Genomic DNA, 15,890 nt, shown 5'->3' on the forward strand with positions numbered 1-15,890 from the left:
ACGCCGCTTGTCATTCACATTTACGCATTCAAAAGAACTGCAGTGCTTCCTTCATGTCTTTTTCTCTACCTACAATATAAGTCTTGCATGGCAAGTATATTACATGCATCTCAGTCATAAGATGGTAATAGAATACATGGATGATGGGAAAAACTATTTTTCCCTTCCATGTGTTTCAACAATGCATCACTACCCAAACAAGTGCACAACAGAAAGCTATGGAGGTCAGAAAGTTTGCCTTCCCTAGTTTACACTCTGACTCACAAGCAGATAGGCAGATAAGTTTGCTAAGATAAGTGTTACAAAAATATCTCTCTTTTCTTATTGTCCTGCACAAAAATAATGCAAACTCTTCAGAAAAAGTCCAACAGTATTTTTAATGACAGTTCTAGAACAATAATTACAGTTTCTGGGTGACTTAAAAACAACATGGAGGGTGTGCACTGTCACTTAAGCACAACATTCATTTCATTCGACAAGGTATAAATAACAGACATTTATCTAATATTAAGATACTCATTGCACCTAATTTTATGTTTTTCAAAATAACATGTTCATCATATTCGACAACAATATAAAAGTTCACTGTGAACTTGCAGAGTTACAATCATATCCCATGACTTCTCATTTCAAATGAACATGGAAACAAACAGCATTTTAAAATGGAAAAGGTGGAGACAGTTGTTAAGGTCTAATTTTGGCTGAAAGAAATAGAGCAAAGATCTAAAGACCTTCGACAGACATCTTTAACTCATTTCACATAAGTTGTCAACTAGTGAATCATAATCAAAATTGTACAGTTCTCCAGATATCTTTCCCCTTAAGGTATACAATGTTGCAGTTCCACAGGACTGAAGAGTGTCATGAAACCTTAAATACAAACAGTTGTTATAGGCTTTCAAAAAATAAAAAAAACTTTCGTGTCATTTCTAAGGGCAGAGTTGTGGCATTCTCTTTAATCAGATCTGGTCACAGAATCAAAGTATCATAAAAATTATTCCATACGGCATCACAAAAGGAAAAAAAAGTATGTGAATCAAATTCATTATGCGAGTCTTACAGTTATAATTATAACTGTATCTTTCAAACAAACACTTCAACACTGGCAAAAAAAAGCATCACTGCCCAATTCTTTGAATTTCTTAACTGGAAAGGACATAGTGCTTATGGTAATTGGCATGTTCAATTTTCTTTAAATAGCACATTAGGAATTAACAAACAAGTTGAGACATCATCACAAAAAATTGCAAACTTTTTTCCAGTTTCATATTTCATGATGAAGGACATGCTTGAGCCATATTTCTTCTCACCTGTTACTGAAATACACGAGTCTTTCACATTTACACTTTTCTTAACTAGAGTGAATCAAAAAGCATATTTTTTAAAGCATTAACTTAGAACCCAACTGAATGCTCTTCAACAATGATCAGCATTTAGATCTTGGCAGAAATGGACAACCCCTCACAAACAATCTTAAGTTCAATTAACAGAAATGAGACTTCCTAGCTCAGGATCCTTACCAGTGCAATCCTAAATGTTAGGGAACTAATGCTTACATCTATAGCTAGTGGCAAATGTTTCCTGTACCTCTTCTCCAAATTTCACAAGTCAGTTGCAGATAATAACAGCATGAACCCAAATATGAACTCAAATTTAGGAACAAACTTGATCTTTGGGTAATATGAACTAGAACAAACTCTCTCAGACTTCAGAAAGTACATAGCATGTAAATATACCATAAACTGGCACACAAAGAACAGATCAGTCTAACCGTAAAACTTTTTTGTGCATACCTTTGGCACTTAAGTAACATATAGCAATACATAACCAGTACAGAAAATTGTACAACACAAAAAGAGGAAGAAACTTACACAGTGCCAGGTTTGCAGGTAGACAGTAATTTAAAAGAAATGAAGAATGAGAGGAGAAATCAGAAGAATGCTGACAATGATACACCTTTTACCAGACTGAGGAAGCGGCATTAATTAAAGGAAAATGGATTACAGATTCAACAACAGACAAGTACGGGGCAATGCAAAATCAAACAAAGGAGCAACTTACCAAGAAGCTGAGAGGCAAGCAGAAGGCACTTACATAACACAAGTCAATATCTGACATAATACTGCCACTTAAAGGCCTATGAAGTTTATAAGAGATAACATTGTAATATGATCTGGAGGCAACGCTGTTGTTCATGACAAACACACACAGCATCAGCAGCACTTGAGACCACAATGAGAGAGTCTAAATAATTCTACAGGATTTGAAGAAATATTCTATGGCAGGAATCAGGAACAACATTGGTCATGTGGCATTGTATGGAATGTAATTCACCAAGATTGTGACACTGTTTAAAAAATAGAAGTTAAGAAAAGTAACAAAATTAACTAACTGGAGAGAGGGGGAAAAAAACTTAATTAAGAACTCAAGAGAACATAAGGAATAAACACAGATAAAATAGATTGACAATCACCAGTCAGTCCCAGAATAACCTATTATAGTTGCATTTAATAGCTATTAAACTCCTTTGTACAGATTTAAAATGTGGGTACAAGCACAATGTGATAACAGAGGGAACTGTCATGAAAAATCTGTAAACCACACCAACTAATGGTCTGAGCCAAATATTGCTCAGAAACACAGTTGTGAGATGATCGACCACATGAAAATAACAAGACGACACAGAGATGTTCCAAGGGCAATATGTAAATGAAACAAAGACAAAATAAACCATAAGAGATAAACTAAAAAATTAAGTATGGATACTGTAGGAATGTAACCAGACAAACAATAATATAGGACCACATGAAAAATGACACACCAAACACACTACATTTGGTTACAAATTGGTTGTGGCAACTGCTTTGCCGTCATAAATAATGGTAATTTTGTTTACAAACAAATAACACGTTCAAAATCTGTGCTATTCAATTTCACTCCAGAATAAATCACTAGGTACACAAAATTTCATGTTTTATTTTGATTATATGTAAGCAAAGCCATCGTGAATGCACAGCACTTCATAGAGCTGCCTTTGAAGGAAACAAGTCTATGCATATACTACCTTAAAGTACTGATGGTGAAGGCGGAGCACACATGCACTCGTGGACCTGCCCATAGAGTACACTGATCCTACACAGGATATCCACCCACTTTTCCTACAGTTCAATTTCTGTAAGAGGCACCTTGGTGAAGTGGAGGTGAAATGGAGCCCCATAATGACTAAGAATGTTGGTGTCTGTGCATATGAATGAGGGAATGGATTGTGCTCCATGAGGCTGAGCAAGCCCTTGCTGAAACCGCATCCGAGGGAAGACCTTGTTGAAAAACTCCTCACAAGATGATTCACGTGCAGTTGATAGTCCACAAAAAGGGCTGTGACAGCAGTGAGCACGAGCACGGGATGCAGTTCCTCAAGTACATGCAGCATATCAACCATACAGACTATAAATATATATATTATTTTAAAGCTTAAAAATTCAGCCATGAAAAAGTACCACAAATATTCCACTCACATTAAATTATGTAATGTGTATTACCAACCACCAATGAATGAACAATTTGGCAAGTCCTTACACAGCAATTGATGGTGGAACCCAGCCACCAAATGCCTTTTCCAACTCATTTGCAACAGCTATTGTCAGGTGATCTTGATTCATTCCACCAATTACCTAATTAAACAATTAGATAAATGTTAAAGTAGTTCCATGTGAACACAAAAAAACATTAAAGTTAAATATTTAATAGCATTAGGCTACAAAACAATTATTTTCCTTCATCCGATGTAGTATACAAAAGTATTTTCTAATATTGGTAGAAAAAGAAAGCCAGCATATTTTGATACATAGAAAGGAAGGTATTACAGTTATAAATAATCAAAACAAGAAATACAACATGAAAAATTAATAACTTTCTGAATTTTCCATTTGCACAGAGAATTAAGTATGAAGGATAGGTTTTAATAGAAAGTCTGCTGACGCCTTGTGTTGTTAGGAATGCACTGTAAATGTATAGAGAATGTTTTATTCCAATAAAAGTTAAGTAAAAGGTGGTAGGACTTTTAACTTATGTTACAGAAAGGACTAGAAACGTATCCAGTGTGAATGCTGTAACTGATGGTTTCACTAAAACTGTTGCAAAAATAGACATTTAAAATTGGTAACTGTGGGCTACTAGTGGTTGTGTAATCCCTGTGTAATGGAAATATGTGAAAAAAGTATGTAAACATTATCAGAGATGAGGTTCAACAATGCAAGTGTTGCAAAATGATATTGAAGTGTTAAAAATGAAATGTGCTGCTTTAGAACACAGATGCAAAATTCTGTGGAATAGTAATAATTCAAAAGTTGACAAAAATGGTAGTACACTACTTACAGCTTTCTACACATATTGAAAATGTACCAATAAAAAGTTTGCATCTGAGAATTAAGAAGACAGCACTGCTGAGTTGAAAGTCACAGGCAAAAGTGGACACTCAAAAACAGATACAAAATCTGCAAAGAACAGTTCTGCAGCAACACTGTACCAAGTGCATCATGGAACAAAAGTCAAAAATTCAGAGACAGTGTCATGCTTTTAATGTTTCAAACTTTGTATCAAACTCTGCTACAGAAACTATGAGTGTCTCAACTATTGTTAAGCCAGGAGAGAAATTCAAAAACATGATGAGACAAAAGAATAGTTCGTCAGGTAGCCTCCGACTTCCGCTTGCTGTGAAGAATGTTGTGTAACTGGGTACTAGGATATCCCAGTGGTTATTTATCCTTATAGCAAATTCCTCATTCGTCACCACTATACAGAATGACTTCCAATAGTGATGTAACATTGAGAGAGCCCAATGCCAATCTCATAGATCACTCTCCCTTTGTAGTGTGAATTCGACTCCGACATGTAATCAGCAAGCGGAAACATATTACTGTTGCTCTCCATCAAGGGAAAGTAGAAGGCACCATAGGCAGAGTTTAATAGGTCTACACTGAAAGCAAGCCAGACAGAAATCTCAACATTCAACAGTTGGCACCTAGATCATAATGAAGACTAGCTGAGACAGTAAAAGAGGGAAATATTTGTATGAGGTATGGATATGTGAGAAGGAAGCATCAGATTCATAAAGCAAACACACTGTTTTGGAGCCTGTTTAATGACAATTCTTATAATATTAACAGTCTATCAGTGTGATTGTATATTGGCTGCTGCACATACACAAAGTGTGATGAATTGACAAAATCTCGATGAATTAATGACAGTTTTGACAATACTGCTAAAATAACATACAAGCACTTGAAAGAAAGCCATTGAGGAGCACTTTCATTTGATTTTAGCATCTGTCCCATTCATGTCCACACAGTCTCCAGAGGCCAAAGATAGGGCCTATTTAGTATAAATGATTATGAAATATATATAAAAACAAAGGTGCTGTAACTTACCAAACGAGAAAGCGTTGTTATGCTGATAGAGACAATAAAAATCACACACAAATTTCAAGCTTTTGCAACGCAAGGTTGCTTTATCAGGAAAGAGGGAATAGAGGGAAAGACGAAAGGATTTGGGTTTTAAGGGAGAGGGTAAGGAGTCATTCCAACATTCCAATCCCGGGAGCGGAAAGACTTACCTTAGGGGGGAAAAAAGGACAGGCATACACTCGTGCACGCACGCACACCCACACGCACGCACGCACGCACATGCATGCACACATCCATCCACACATGTACAGACACAGGCAGACACATGTAAATGCATGGATATATGTGTGTGTGTGTGTGTGTGTGTGTGTGTACGCGCACACACGAGAGAGTGTATGCCTGTCCTTTTTCCCCCCCCTAAGGTAAGTTTTTCCACTCCCGGAATTGGAATGACTCCTTACCCTCTCCCTTAAAACCCAAATCCTTTGGTCTTTCCCTCTTTCCTGATGAACCAACCTTGGATTGTGAAAGCTTGAAATTTGTGTGTGTATTTTTCATTGTCTCTATCAACATACCAAGGCTTTCTCGTTTGGTAAGTTACAGCATCTTTGTTTTTATATATATTTTTCCCATGTGGAATGTTTCCTTCTATTATATTCATATGATTATGGAATATAATTTATGTATCACCTTAAAAACAAGCAACAACATGTAGGCATAGCACAGATTTAAAATAAGATATTGTAATATTTTTGTTTTTCAGTGTTTTGAGTGAATTCTGCATTACTGCAAATTTAATAATCAAACAATTATAATAAACCAAATTTGGCATATGATATGCAAAAAGTAGTTCCATCAACGAAACCAGCAGACAAAACCAGTATTGATTAATGTGACTCACTTATTCATTATATTGTTACTGTACTTTTTCAGCTTTATGAGTATCAGTTGGGATTTTGTGAGGATTTTCACTGTAAAATCAAAATAAACATACCATTCTGATCAGCACATTAGCACATGTCTCACATGCTATTACCAAATTTCTACATTAATTATATTAAACAATTACTTTTGTACTAACATGAGGTAAGATGAGTTCATTAATGTGTGAAGTAGTGGGGGAGTGCTTTAGTAATAGATTATGAGAGGGCAGAACAGAACGCCCACGTGATCTGCAACATGGAGAGAGAATCATGTCTGGTGTTAGTCAAACCAAGAATATTTTACCCTACCTGTTGGAATTGGATTTATTTAAATAATGGTGATTTTTTGATAATGGTGTTGAGTATGAACAGTGACAGAGTAGGAACTAAACTAAAGCATTCTCAAGTCATCATGTGCGGATTGATTCATGCCACTTGTGACATAATTGAGCCTAATGCACCTTATGAACTCTCCAATACCAATGGGTATTGATAATTTCATTTGTAAGATAACCTCTTGAAAAACTATTTGCTTAAAAATGCCATATTTCAAATATGTTGTTTACTATTTATGTGATCAGAGTAATTTTGAAGTTACTTAACTTGAAATTATATGAATCATATTTGCACTAATTTTTTTCACTCAGATTATATACCAGTTAATCAAAATAATGTAAATGACAAACTCTTTGGCCTACAAATGTCATTGTTGTTCTCTCTCTTGCACTTGGGAGGAAAAGCAGCTATAGAAAGAAGTGTTGTGAAGTTAATTGAGAGAGATGTTTCTGGGGAGACCTATCAAGAGTTCTGTAGCTAATGGAAATGGAATGAGTGTTTGGCATCATTGGCTGGGAGGCCCCTTAAGGGGCAGGTCCGGCCACCTTGGTTCAGGTCTTATTACATTCGATGCCACATTGGGAGACCTGCAAGCCGGGGATAACATGATGATGAAGCAACATGATGATGAAGCAACACAACACCCAGTCCCTGAGCGGAGAGAATCCCCGACCCAGCCAGGAATCGAACCAAGGGCCGTAGGACGGCAATCCGTCACACTGACCACTCAGCTATGAGAGCACATAGAAACACTTATACACAACAATACAGTTGTTCTTTATACGGAGTGTCCCATTTCTCTTGACCACCCAAAAAAATGTTTGTTCAGATGCAAATTACAAAACGTTTCAAGCAAATGTTCTTTAGCCATCAGGGGACATCAATCAGCATGATTGCCTTCATTGTAGCTTTGTTTTTTTTACAAATATATGAACAGCGGTATGACCTTTTTAAATGGCACCCCGTTTTTTTTATTCGGTAATTCATTTTCTCTCCTAAAAACCTATTAAAAATGTGTCACAGTGTAGCATTCAGTGAAACACAACGTTATTAATTACACAACACAACTTTGACATTGACACTCCCAGCAGTGCAGGTACTCGGGGTAATAGAACACATCCATGTGCTGACGTTGACAGAGGACAAATGTAAACAAAAGTACAATGCACACCCATCATTCCATCAACCATCGTCAGATGAAGAGCTGTGTGAGTAAAATGTACACCAACAAAGAGAAGGTACAAATGCTGTTCATCTATGGGGAATGTAAGTTAGCAGAACAGTAACTGCAATACTGTTTTCTTATGTATGGGTACACTTAGTACAGTAGTTTAGTTCTTTTAAATACTGTTGTGTAGAGTAGGCAGACAGTAAAGGCTGTCCTTCATACAAACTGCATCGACATAATGTTTCTTTTATTGTTGTTGTTGAAGGTAGGTGAAATGCTACACAGGCAGCGCAACTGAACAGAGAGCGATATCCTGACAAGGACCCACATTCCCAATGGATGTTTTCTCGTCTTGTTGCGACGCTTCAGGAAACGGAAAGTTTCAACCCACGAAAACACAACTGTCATAGCACTCGCACAGACGAAGCTGCCGAAGTTACTGTTTTAGCTTCCATTGCTATAAATCCACATGTGAGCACACAGCACCTTGAACACAAGATTGGCATTCCTGAAACATGTGTACATCCTGAATTGGATCAGAATGATTTCCAGAATCATACAGTTCTGGGCACAGCAGCAAATCCTCACCAACCCGAACTACTTCTCCAATGTTCTATTTACCGATGAATGTTCATTCTCAAACAAAGGACAGGTAAATACAAGGAACATGCATTACTGGTCCAGCAACAACCCACGATGGCTTAGGCAGGTGGAACATCAGCATCAATGGAGAGTTAACGTCTGTTGTGGGATGCTTGGTATTACAATTATTGGCCCTTATTTCATCAATGGCAGTCTACACAGCACAGTGAATGCAAACTTCCTCAGACAAATTCTTCCCCCTATTCTGGATGAAGTGCCGCTAAGAACCAGAATACTTATGTGGTATCAACACAATTGATTTTCAATACCTAATGCCTTGAGTGTACAGCGTGTTCTGAATCGAAGGTATCCTGGCAGATGGATTGGTCGAGGAGGAATAGTTATTTGGCCTGCTAGGTCTCCTGATTTAAATAATCTAGACTTTTTTCTTTGTGGGTACATGAAAGACATTACCTATCACGATATTCCAGCAACTCCAGAGGACATGCAGGAAAGTATCGTGCTTGCTTGTAACTCTCTTCGGCAGGCAACACTGGAAGCAGTAAATAATTCTTTCTTTCAATGGTGCACCAGTGTATTAGTGTCCAGGGTCATCACTCTAAACACATTTGCATGTTCTACTCCTGGGCAATGGCACAGGAGAGTCAAAGTCAATTTTGTGTTTTTACTTGGTTTTCATTTGTTTTCTGACAACTCCGGCCCGTGGACGAGTTTGTGAGCCTGGTCTCAAAGTCAGTGTTGTGTTATGTAATTAATAACGTTGTGTTTTAGTGAATGGTGCATTGTGATACATTTTTGAATAGGTCTTTAGGAGAGGAAATGAATCACCAAATAAAGAATATCTTTGTAGAGAAACAAAGCTACAATGAAAGCAATCATGCTGATTGATGTCTCCCTGACAGCTATAGAACATATGCATGAAACATTTTGTAATTTGCATCTGGACAAACAGTTATTTAGGGTGGTCAAGATAAATGGCACACCCTGTATAGCATTTCACTACATTGCCTTTTTCAAATTGTGATAATTTTTCGATTTACAGCCACAATGTATCATTACACAGCTAATATTGATCCTCTGTTTATTTTCTTACCTGACCAATAGTGATACTCTGCTTACTTCTCCCTTCAAGTGGCTCTGCTGTATTTTGCATGTATCATCACTTTATTTACTGTGTTAGGATTTTATTGTTTTCCAATTTCTTAGCAAATTGAAATTTTGTTTCTATTTTGTTTGTTTCAACTAACTGCTGAATTATAAGCATATTTTCTGCATGTGAATTATAAAGACTGTATTTTCATTGTACATAATTAATTCATTATTCTTTTAAATATAGTCGTTGCTTTTTAGGAAAAAATGTAATGAAAGCTTTTGAAGTTGGAGAATAGTACTGACAAAAAGAGAAAAAAAAGTCTGTCATGCTGGAGACCAAATGAGAAGTTTTACTTTGCAGGGACCAGACAAGAAGTTTTATACTGCATAGAAGTTGGTAAAAAAATTGTTAACATTTGCAATTGAATGGCAGTGGTGAAGACCACTGTTCATAGTATTTGGGACAGAAAAGAAGAAACCAAAACACATTCAAATGTTTCAAAATTAACTTGCTGAAAAAGCACCATAATGACAAAAGCAGAAACGTTATTCGATACATGGACTGAAGACAATAACCACCAAAGGATACCAGTGAGACAAAGGACTAGCCAAGAAACGGCAAAGTATTTTTGAACAAATTAAAATTATTTGTAAATCAGTTGGCTGAGAATTCTAAAATACAGCATAAAGGAAAAAACAATTATTGTTTTGTAGTTGATGCAGTCAAACAAACCAGACAGTCCTGGAAAATTTCTTCGTACAGGGAAAACTTGAGACTACCACACCCAAGAAGGAGAAAATGATGATGATGCCAGTGTAAAAGCCAGCTAAGTAGAAAATTCACAATTTATCACAGTGGGAATGCCTTTCACTTTCAATCAAAAAGATGAACATCCTTGCAGTGGATAAATTATAACAGACAGATATTCAAAACTTCCAAGTGCGTGTTAAATTTGGTGGCAACATCCATGATCAAGTATCATATGAAGAAATTATTAATCATGGATGTGTATTTTTCAGATAGCCTAATACAAGAGATTTAAAACAGATGCAAAATTCAACATTGTGGAGACTGGACTGGGAACCAAACAAAATCTTGATAAATAGAAATGCACAACAAAGTGGTGTAACTGGGCCTACAAAAGCACCTTACATGATAGTTAAATATCATGTTTTCATTTTTCTACTTTAATTGTTTCATCAGCGTAGAAAACACTGACAGAAATTATCTGAGTTGCGACTCTTCTTTTGTGTGTGAAAAACAATTTTAGACTACCATAATTATTAAAATTTTGAAAACGTCATTAAAAGAGAAAGGTTGTTCAGGTCAGGGCTTATCTGAAAGGGACGATTCAGTACTTGGACTAAATCAGAGTATTGAAAACTTGATGGTTTCAATAAATAAGCTACTGTTAGAGCAATTTATGAGGGATACGGCAAAGTTGTAGTCAAAAATAGTAAGACTGCAAGACAGTTAGATGGCTAGAAACAATAATGCTTTAAAAAGTGAGTTAAAAATGATTTACAAAATCAAACTGCTGAAAACAGTGACATTCTAGGAAAGTAAAGTTATATAAAAAACAATCAATTTTCCAAAAGTAGTGATGCTCTAAACAGTGTTTTAAAAAAATTTAGAAAAACTAATTTCTGAATAAGCAATCAAATTACTGAAACAAAGAGTCAGATTCCAAAAAGCAGTCAAGTTTTAAAAATGATTTAGCACAAAACAGCTATAAGATCAAAACTGAGTTAGAGAATTGAATTTCTGAAAACTGTGATTTTATTAAACTGGAGTTAGGGAATGAGATTCTGACACTGAGCGAAGAGCTAAGTAATCAAATTCTTGCAGTAAAACAAACCAAGCCACTTACAATGCAAATGTAAACTTAAAAATTGAAACATTAGATGAAAGAGTCACCATTACAGAAATGAGAGTTACAATGGTTGAGCAAAGAGTAACTTACTAGGATGTTGACTTGTGACAAATTCCAAATGTACAACATAAGTTATGTAATAAAGTTGAATATGTTAACAATAGTTGTGAATAAAATTTATGTTATTTAAATGGAAAGGTTATTAGAGTTAGGAAGGCCATTTGTGAAATGGACAGTAAATGTAAGAATAGTGTATCAACTATTGAGAATAATTTTCTTAATGTTCAAAATCAATTACATGATTTCAATGAAGAGGTTGCTGTAAAAACCTTTTTGGTAGAGTTTGCGATGTCTTGCCCAACATGCATGTGAAAAGTTTTACTGGAACTGGTAGTTTGGAATCTTTTTATTTCAAAACAATTTCAGACCTAACATCCCTGATAATCTCAAAATTAAAATTGTGAAAATGTTTTTTGGATGGGGAAGCATTACCTTTACAAATCAGACTTGTACACATGGTTTAACATACCAAGGTTTTGATAAAATTTCCCTTAATAAAATTTGGTCAAAATCTGAACAAGCTGGAAATAAGAAGGATTTCCTCAATGGCCCAAGTTACAGGGAACACAATGTGGGCACGAAAGAATTTTATAAGAACTTACTAGTGACACTTTGTCAATTTGAACCAACCTTTTGACAAATTGACACAAACTGATGCACTGAAGTGTAGGTTACCTGAAATTTTTCACTGGGGTTGGTGTATGGGATCAGATGAATGAGTTGAACTATTTCTAAAATATGTAGACAAGTTGGACAGAGCTTTGGAGAGAAATAACAGACAGGATTTTGAACAAAGACATTTCATTTCATACAGGGACACTGGAATGGGACTTGGGGAAGTAAGAATTAGCATGGAAGAAATTAGGGGAATAATTACAGGCATCATCAAGAAAGTAACCAACAAGAGATGTAATAACAGAGGAAGACAATATAACAGGGAACGTGAAAGAGGCAATAGAAACTGGAATCTTAATCAGCATCCATTTAAGCATTTCTCACATAGCGAGAGAACTAATGAGCAGGAAAATTAATGGTCAGTTCACTGGAGTTTCACAATCCAAGAACAAGGAATAATAATTGTCATACATAAACAAATAATTGTGGCAGATATTTAAACAAGAATAGTCGCTGTGACAGCAGAAGTGTAAGCACTTAAGAGTACCAGGTTAATACAATTATAGTGCATCAAGAGCTTTGGAGAAATTTTTGGCAAAATGGGGTTAAAGAACAAAGTGAAGTAGAAACTAAAAATTCTAATTATGAACTGCAGGAAGGGTGTGTAGACAATTTTGACAATACGGATATGGGACAATTTTTTAGAGAGTGTGGTGATAACTTAAATATTTATGAGATCTTTTCTGAAAGTGAATTGGTGGTGGAGCATAAGCAGAGTGATAAAAATATGGTAGATGAGGATATAGTTGTTACTTGTCATGTAAGGGACGTTTGTAATGGGGGAAAGATTAAGATTAATGAAATAAATCAGAATGAACAAGTAGATTATTTTGTTGGAGGAGGAAGATGCTGCTTCTGAGTTTTCCATTAAGTTGTCGAAGGAAAATCAAATGTAAATGAATTTTAATTATCATTTGTAAAAGTCAAGTGATGTTCAGAATCTAGCCAATAAAGGTATATGAAACAAATTCGTTAGTAAGTTGTCTGATCAGTCTTTAATTCTAGATCCTAAAGTTAGTAATAATAGATTTGTGTACAAAGTTGTATACATGTTGGGGAAGGACCATTTAATGACTCAATTTCGAAAAAATAGCAGTTTTGTGGAAAAGTCTTTATCCAGATTGGTGGAAAGAAAATTGTAATGAAATTTATGAATCATGTATGAGAAAGGCAGGGGTGAATAAAGATTTGATATTGTTTTTTGCTGACTTGTGTAATAACCATAACAGCGTAAGTGGTAGTTTCCTTCTGGTTTAGATATTAACTGGATGAAGAAGATAAGTGACCTCAACAGAGGAAAGAAGAAAGGTATTCACATTGGTATCGATATATAATTCAGTGAAGCTATGGTTTCTAGATGAAGGCATCAATGCAGTGACAAGTGATGAAGTAAAAAACCCATTTTGCTTATGTAAAAATAGGTAACTGGGAAGAAAAAACTTAACTTTATTCAAGCAGGTGAATTTTTGAAATATCAGAAGCTCTGAGTAATGAAATTGGACAAATAAGAACTATATTGATATTCCAGTAGTAGGAATTACGATTAGAGGGGCCACTGGTAGACATAGCAAGGTAGCAAGAAAGGAAAAATTACTGACATTCAGAACTGAAGTTGTAGAAATTGAACAGTGTTGTTTGATAATACCACAACTAAGTGAGGATTTTATTTCAGGAATGGACCAGTTACATAAGTTAATGTGCATTGAAAATACAAGGAGAAAAAATTTTGTATGGCAGATAACAAGGGGAATAAAATTCCAATGAATAGCACAACAGAAGGAAAAGAAGATGCTTATAAAAAAATCAAAAGAGGGAACTCATTTAGTAGAAGATACTTCAAAGATTGGACATTGAAGAGAGTTAACAAAAACTATTGCAGAAAAACTGAAGGGCTGAATGATGATCAAAAGAATGAGCTAGAATGTTTGTTAAAGGAATATGATGATGTATGCAGTAACATACTAGGTATTGTAAACAATTTTGAATGATACTAAAACTGAAACCTCAAAAGCCATTTTTATAAAGCAATATAATGTATGAACTGCAATAAGACCAGCTGTTGAAAAGGAGTTGCAAAAGGTGGAAATGTCTGGTACAGAATGAAATAATTTTACTGTTACCCATCACTCTTTACTTATTTTCAGAAGGCATTTCAAAGATTTGAAGTTCCATCAGGTGGATTTGTGTGTATTAAATTGGTAGTATGTGTGGTGTTGCAGGACTGGGGTAACCTGTGGGATTGTCTAGTAGAGAAAAACAAAACATATTTTTAGAACATGACATAGTTTTGTGAAGGTTGTTGATTAAATACTGAAAGAAAATGTAAATTTGAAAGTAAAATAATTAATAAAATACCTCCTTTGGTTACAGACTCCTTTCTCTATGTACTAAGTTGCTCACATATTTAGATTTAACTTCTGGATTTCTTCAGTTTCCACTTGTTCCAGTGTCTAGGAAGTAAAACTCATTTTTGTACAATAGTAAATGATGTTAGTATTCTGTTGTGCCCTTTGGTTTAAATGTTTCTGTGGAAGAGTCCATCACAGTATTAGATCATGTCCTAGGTCTGGAACTATATCCTAAATTAACCATACATGCTGATTGCATTTTACTTTGCAGCCAGTGTAGCCATGAGAAGACATGAGAATTATTTATTACTACGAGAAGTGTTTAATTGGAATTTCTAGGAGTAAAATTGAAATCAGAAAAATGTAAATTTGTGGTTAACGTATTAAAATTCTGAGGGCACCCCATTACAGGAAAGGGTATATTGCCAGATTCTGACCAACTTAAAGCAAGCAGTGAGTTTCCAATACCTAATAATAAGGAACACAATAAGCCTTCCTTGGGCACAAGTAGATAACATAGAAAATACATTAGCAGTCAAATTGTGTATGCACCATGTTTGTGTAGCTTGTTGAAAAAGAACTCTGTATATGGGTCCAATAGTGTCAAGAAGCTTTTGATTCTATAAAAGATGCTGTATGCACCTGTAACATTTTGTATAGACCACACTTATCCTACCTATTTGTTTATCTTGTGATGCTAGTGTTTAAGATTTTGGTAAACATTTATTTCAAATAAAAACTGTGAATGGAGAAATAAATGATAGACAATAGCTTTAGCTAAGAGGATGCTACAAAAATGTAAGAGAATTTACACTGTAAAGAACTACGTGCTGTACATTCGGCCTTCACTAAATTTTAAAAATCATCTGTCAGGACATAAGACAATTGTGTATTCAGACCACCATAGTAGGTTACGCAGATGAGCCATGTTCCTAAACAATTTGACTATGTTATGGCATCTGAATATCTTCATGTAGATGCACTGTCTCCATTGCTTGTAGGAGTAAATTAAAGTTATATTGAGGAGAAAGACAGAAGGTCCAAGAAGTGTATTTGAAAGGGATTAAAGATGAAAAGGTAATTAGGGCCATCTGTAATGGTGTTCTAAAAACCAGTATCATGGTGATAAGTGAATATTAGTGAAGAGTTATTTTGGTAAAAAGGATTGTGACAAAGTTAATACATATTACAAAATACACAAGGGAATTTATAAGAACAAATTTAGATTCAGACCATTGGAAATTGTGCTGGCCAGAGTAGTACACCGATAATCTTATTATGTACACTCATGAATGGACATTTTGGTGCTCAAAAATGTGTAAGAAACTGTAAGAAAATAGGTTTCCATCTGTGAAAGATGTCAACAAGTACAGGTAAGTAACAGAACTTGTCAAGGATAAATGGAGAAC

General features: G+C 35.3%; 1 protein-coding gene across 3 annotated transcripts in view; it reads right to left on the reverse strand.

Annotated features, from left to right (window-relative positions):
* Window positions 1–358: 358 nt before the first annotated feature.
* The window catches only part of LOC126336917 (fatty-acid amide hydrolase 2), a 144,395-nt gene continuing 128,863 nt past the window's right edge, over window positions 359–15,890 (reverse strand). For all 3 annotated transcript variants that reach the window (XM_050001056.1, XM_050001059.1, XM_050001058.1), the window contains one exon: window positions 359–3,671. In XM_050001056.1, the coding sequence (XP_049857013.1) occupies window positions 3,573–3,671 (99 nt within the window). In that variant the 3' untranslated portion in view covers window positions 359–3,572. The remainder of the gene's footprint in view (window positions 3,672–15,890) is intronic.

Source organism: Schistocerca gregaria, chromosome 2 (genome assembly GCF_023897955.1).
Source record: "Schistocerca gregaria isolate iqSchGreg1 chromosome 2, iqSchGreg1.2, whole genome shotgun sequence".
In the NCBI taxonomy this organism is placed as follows: Eukaryota; Metazoa; Arthropoda; class Insecta; order Orthoptera; family Acrididae; genus Schistocerca; species Schistocerca gregaria.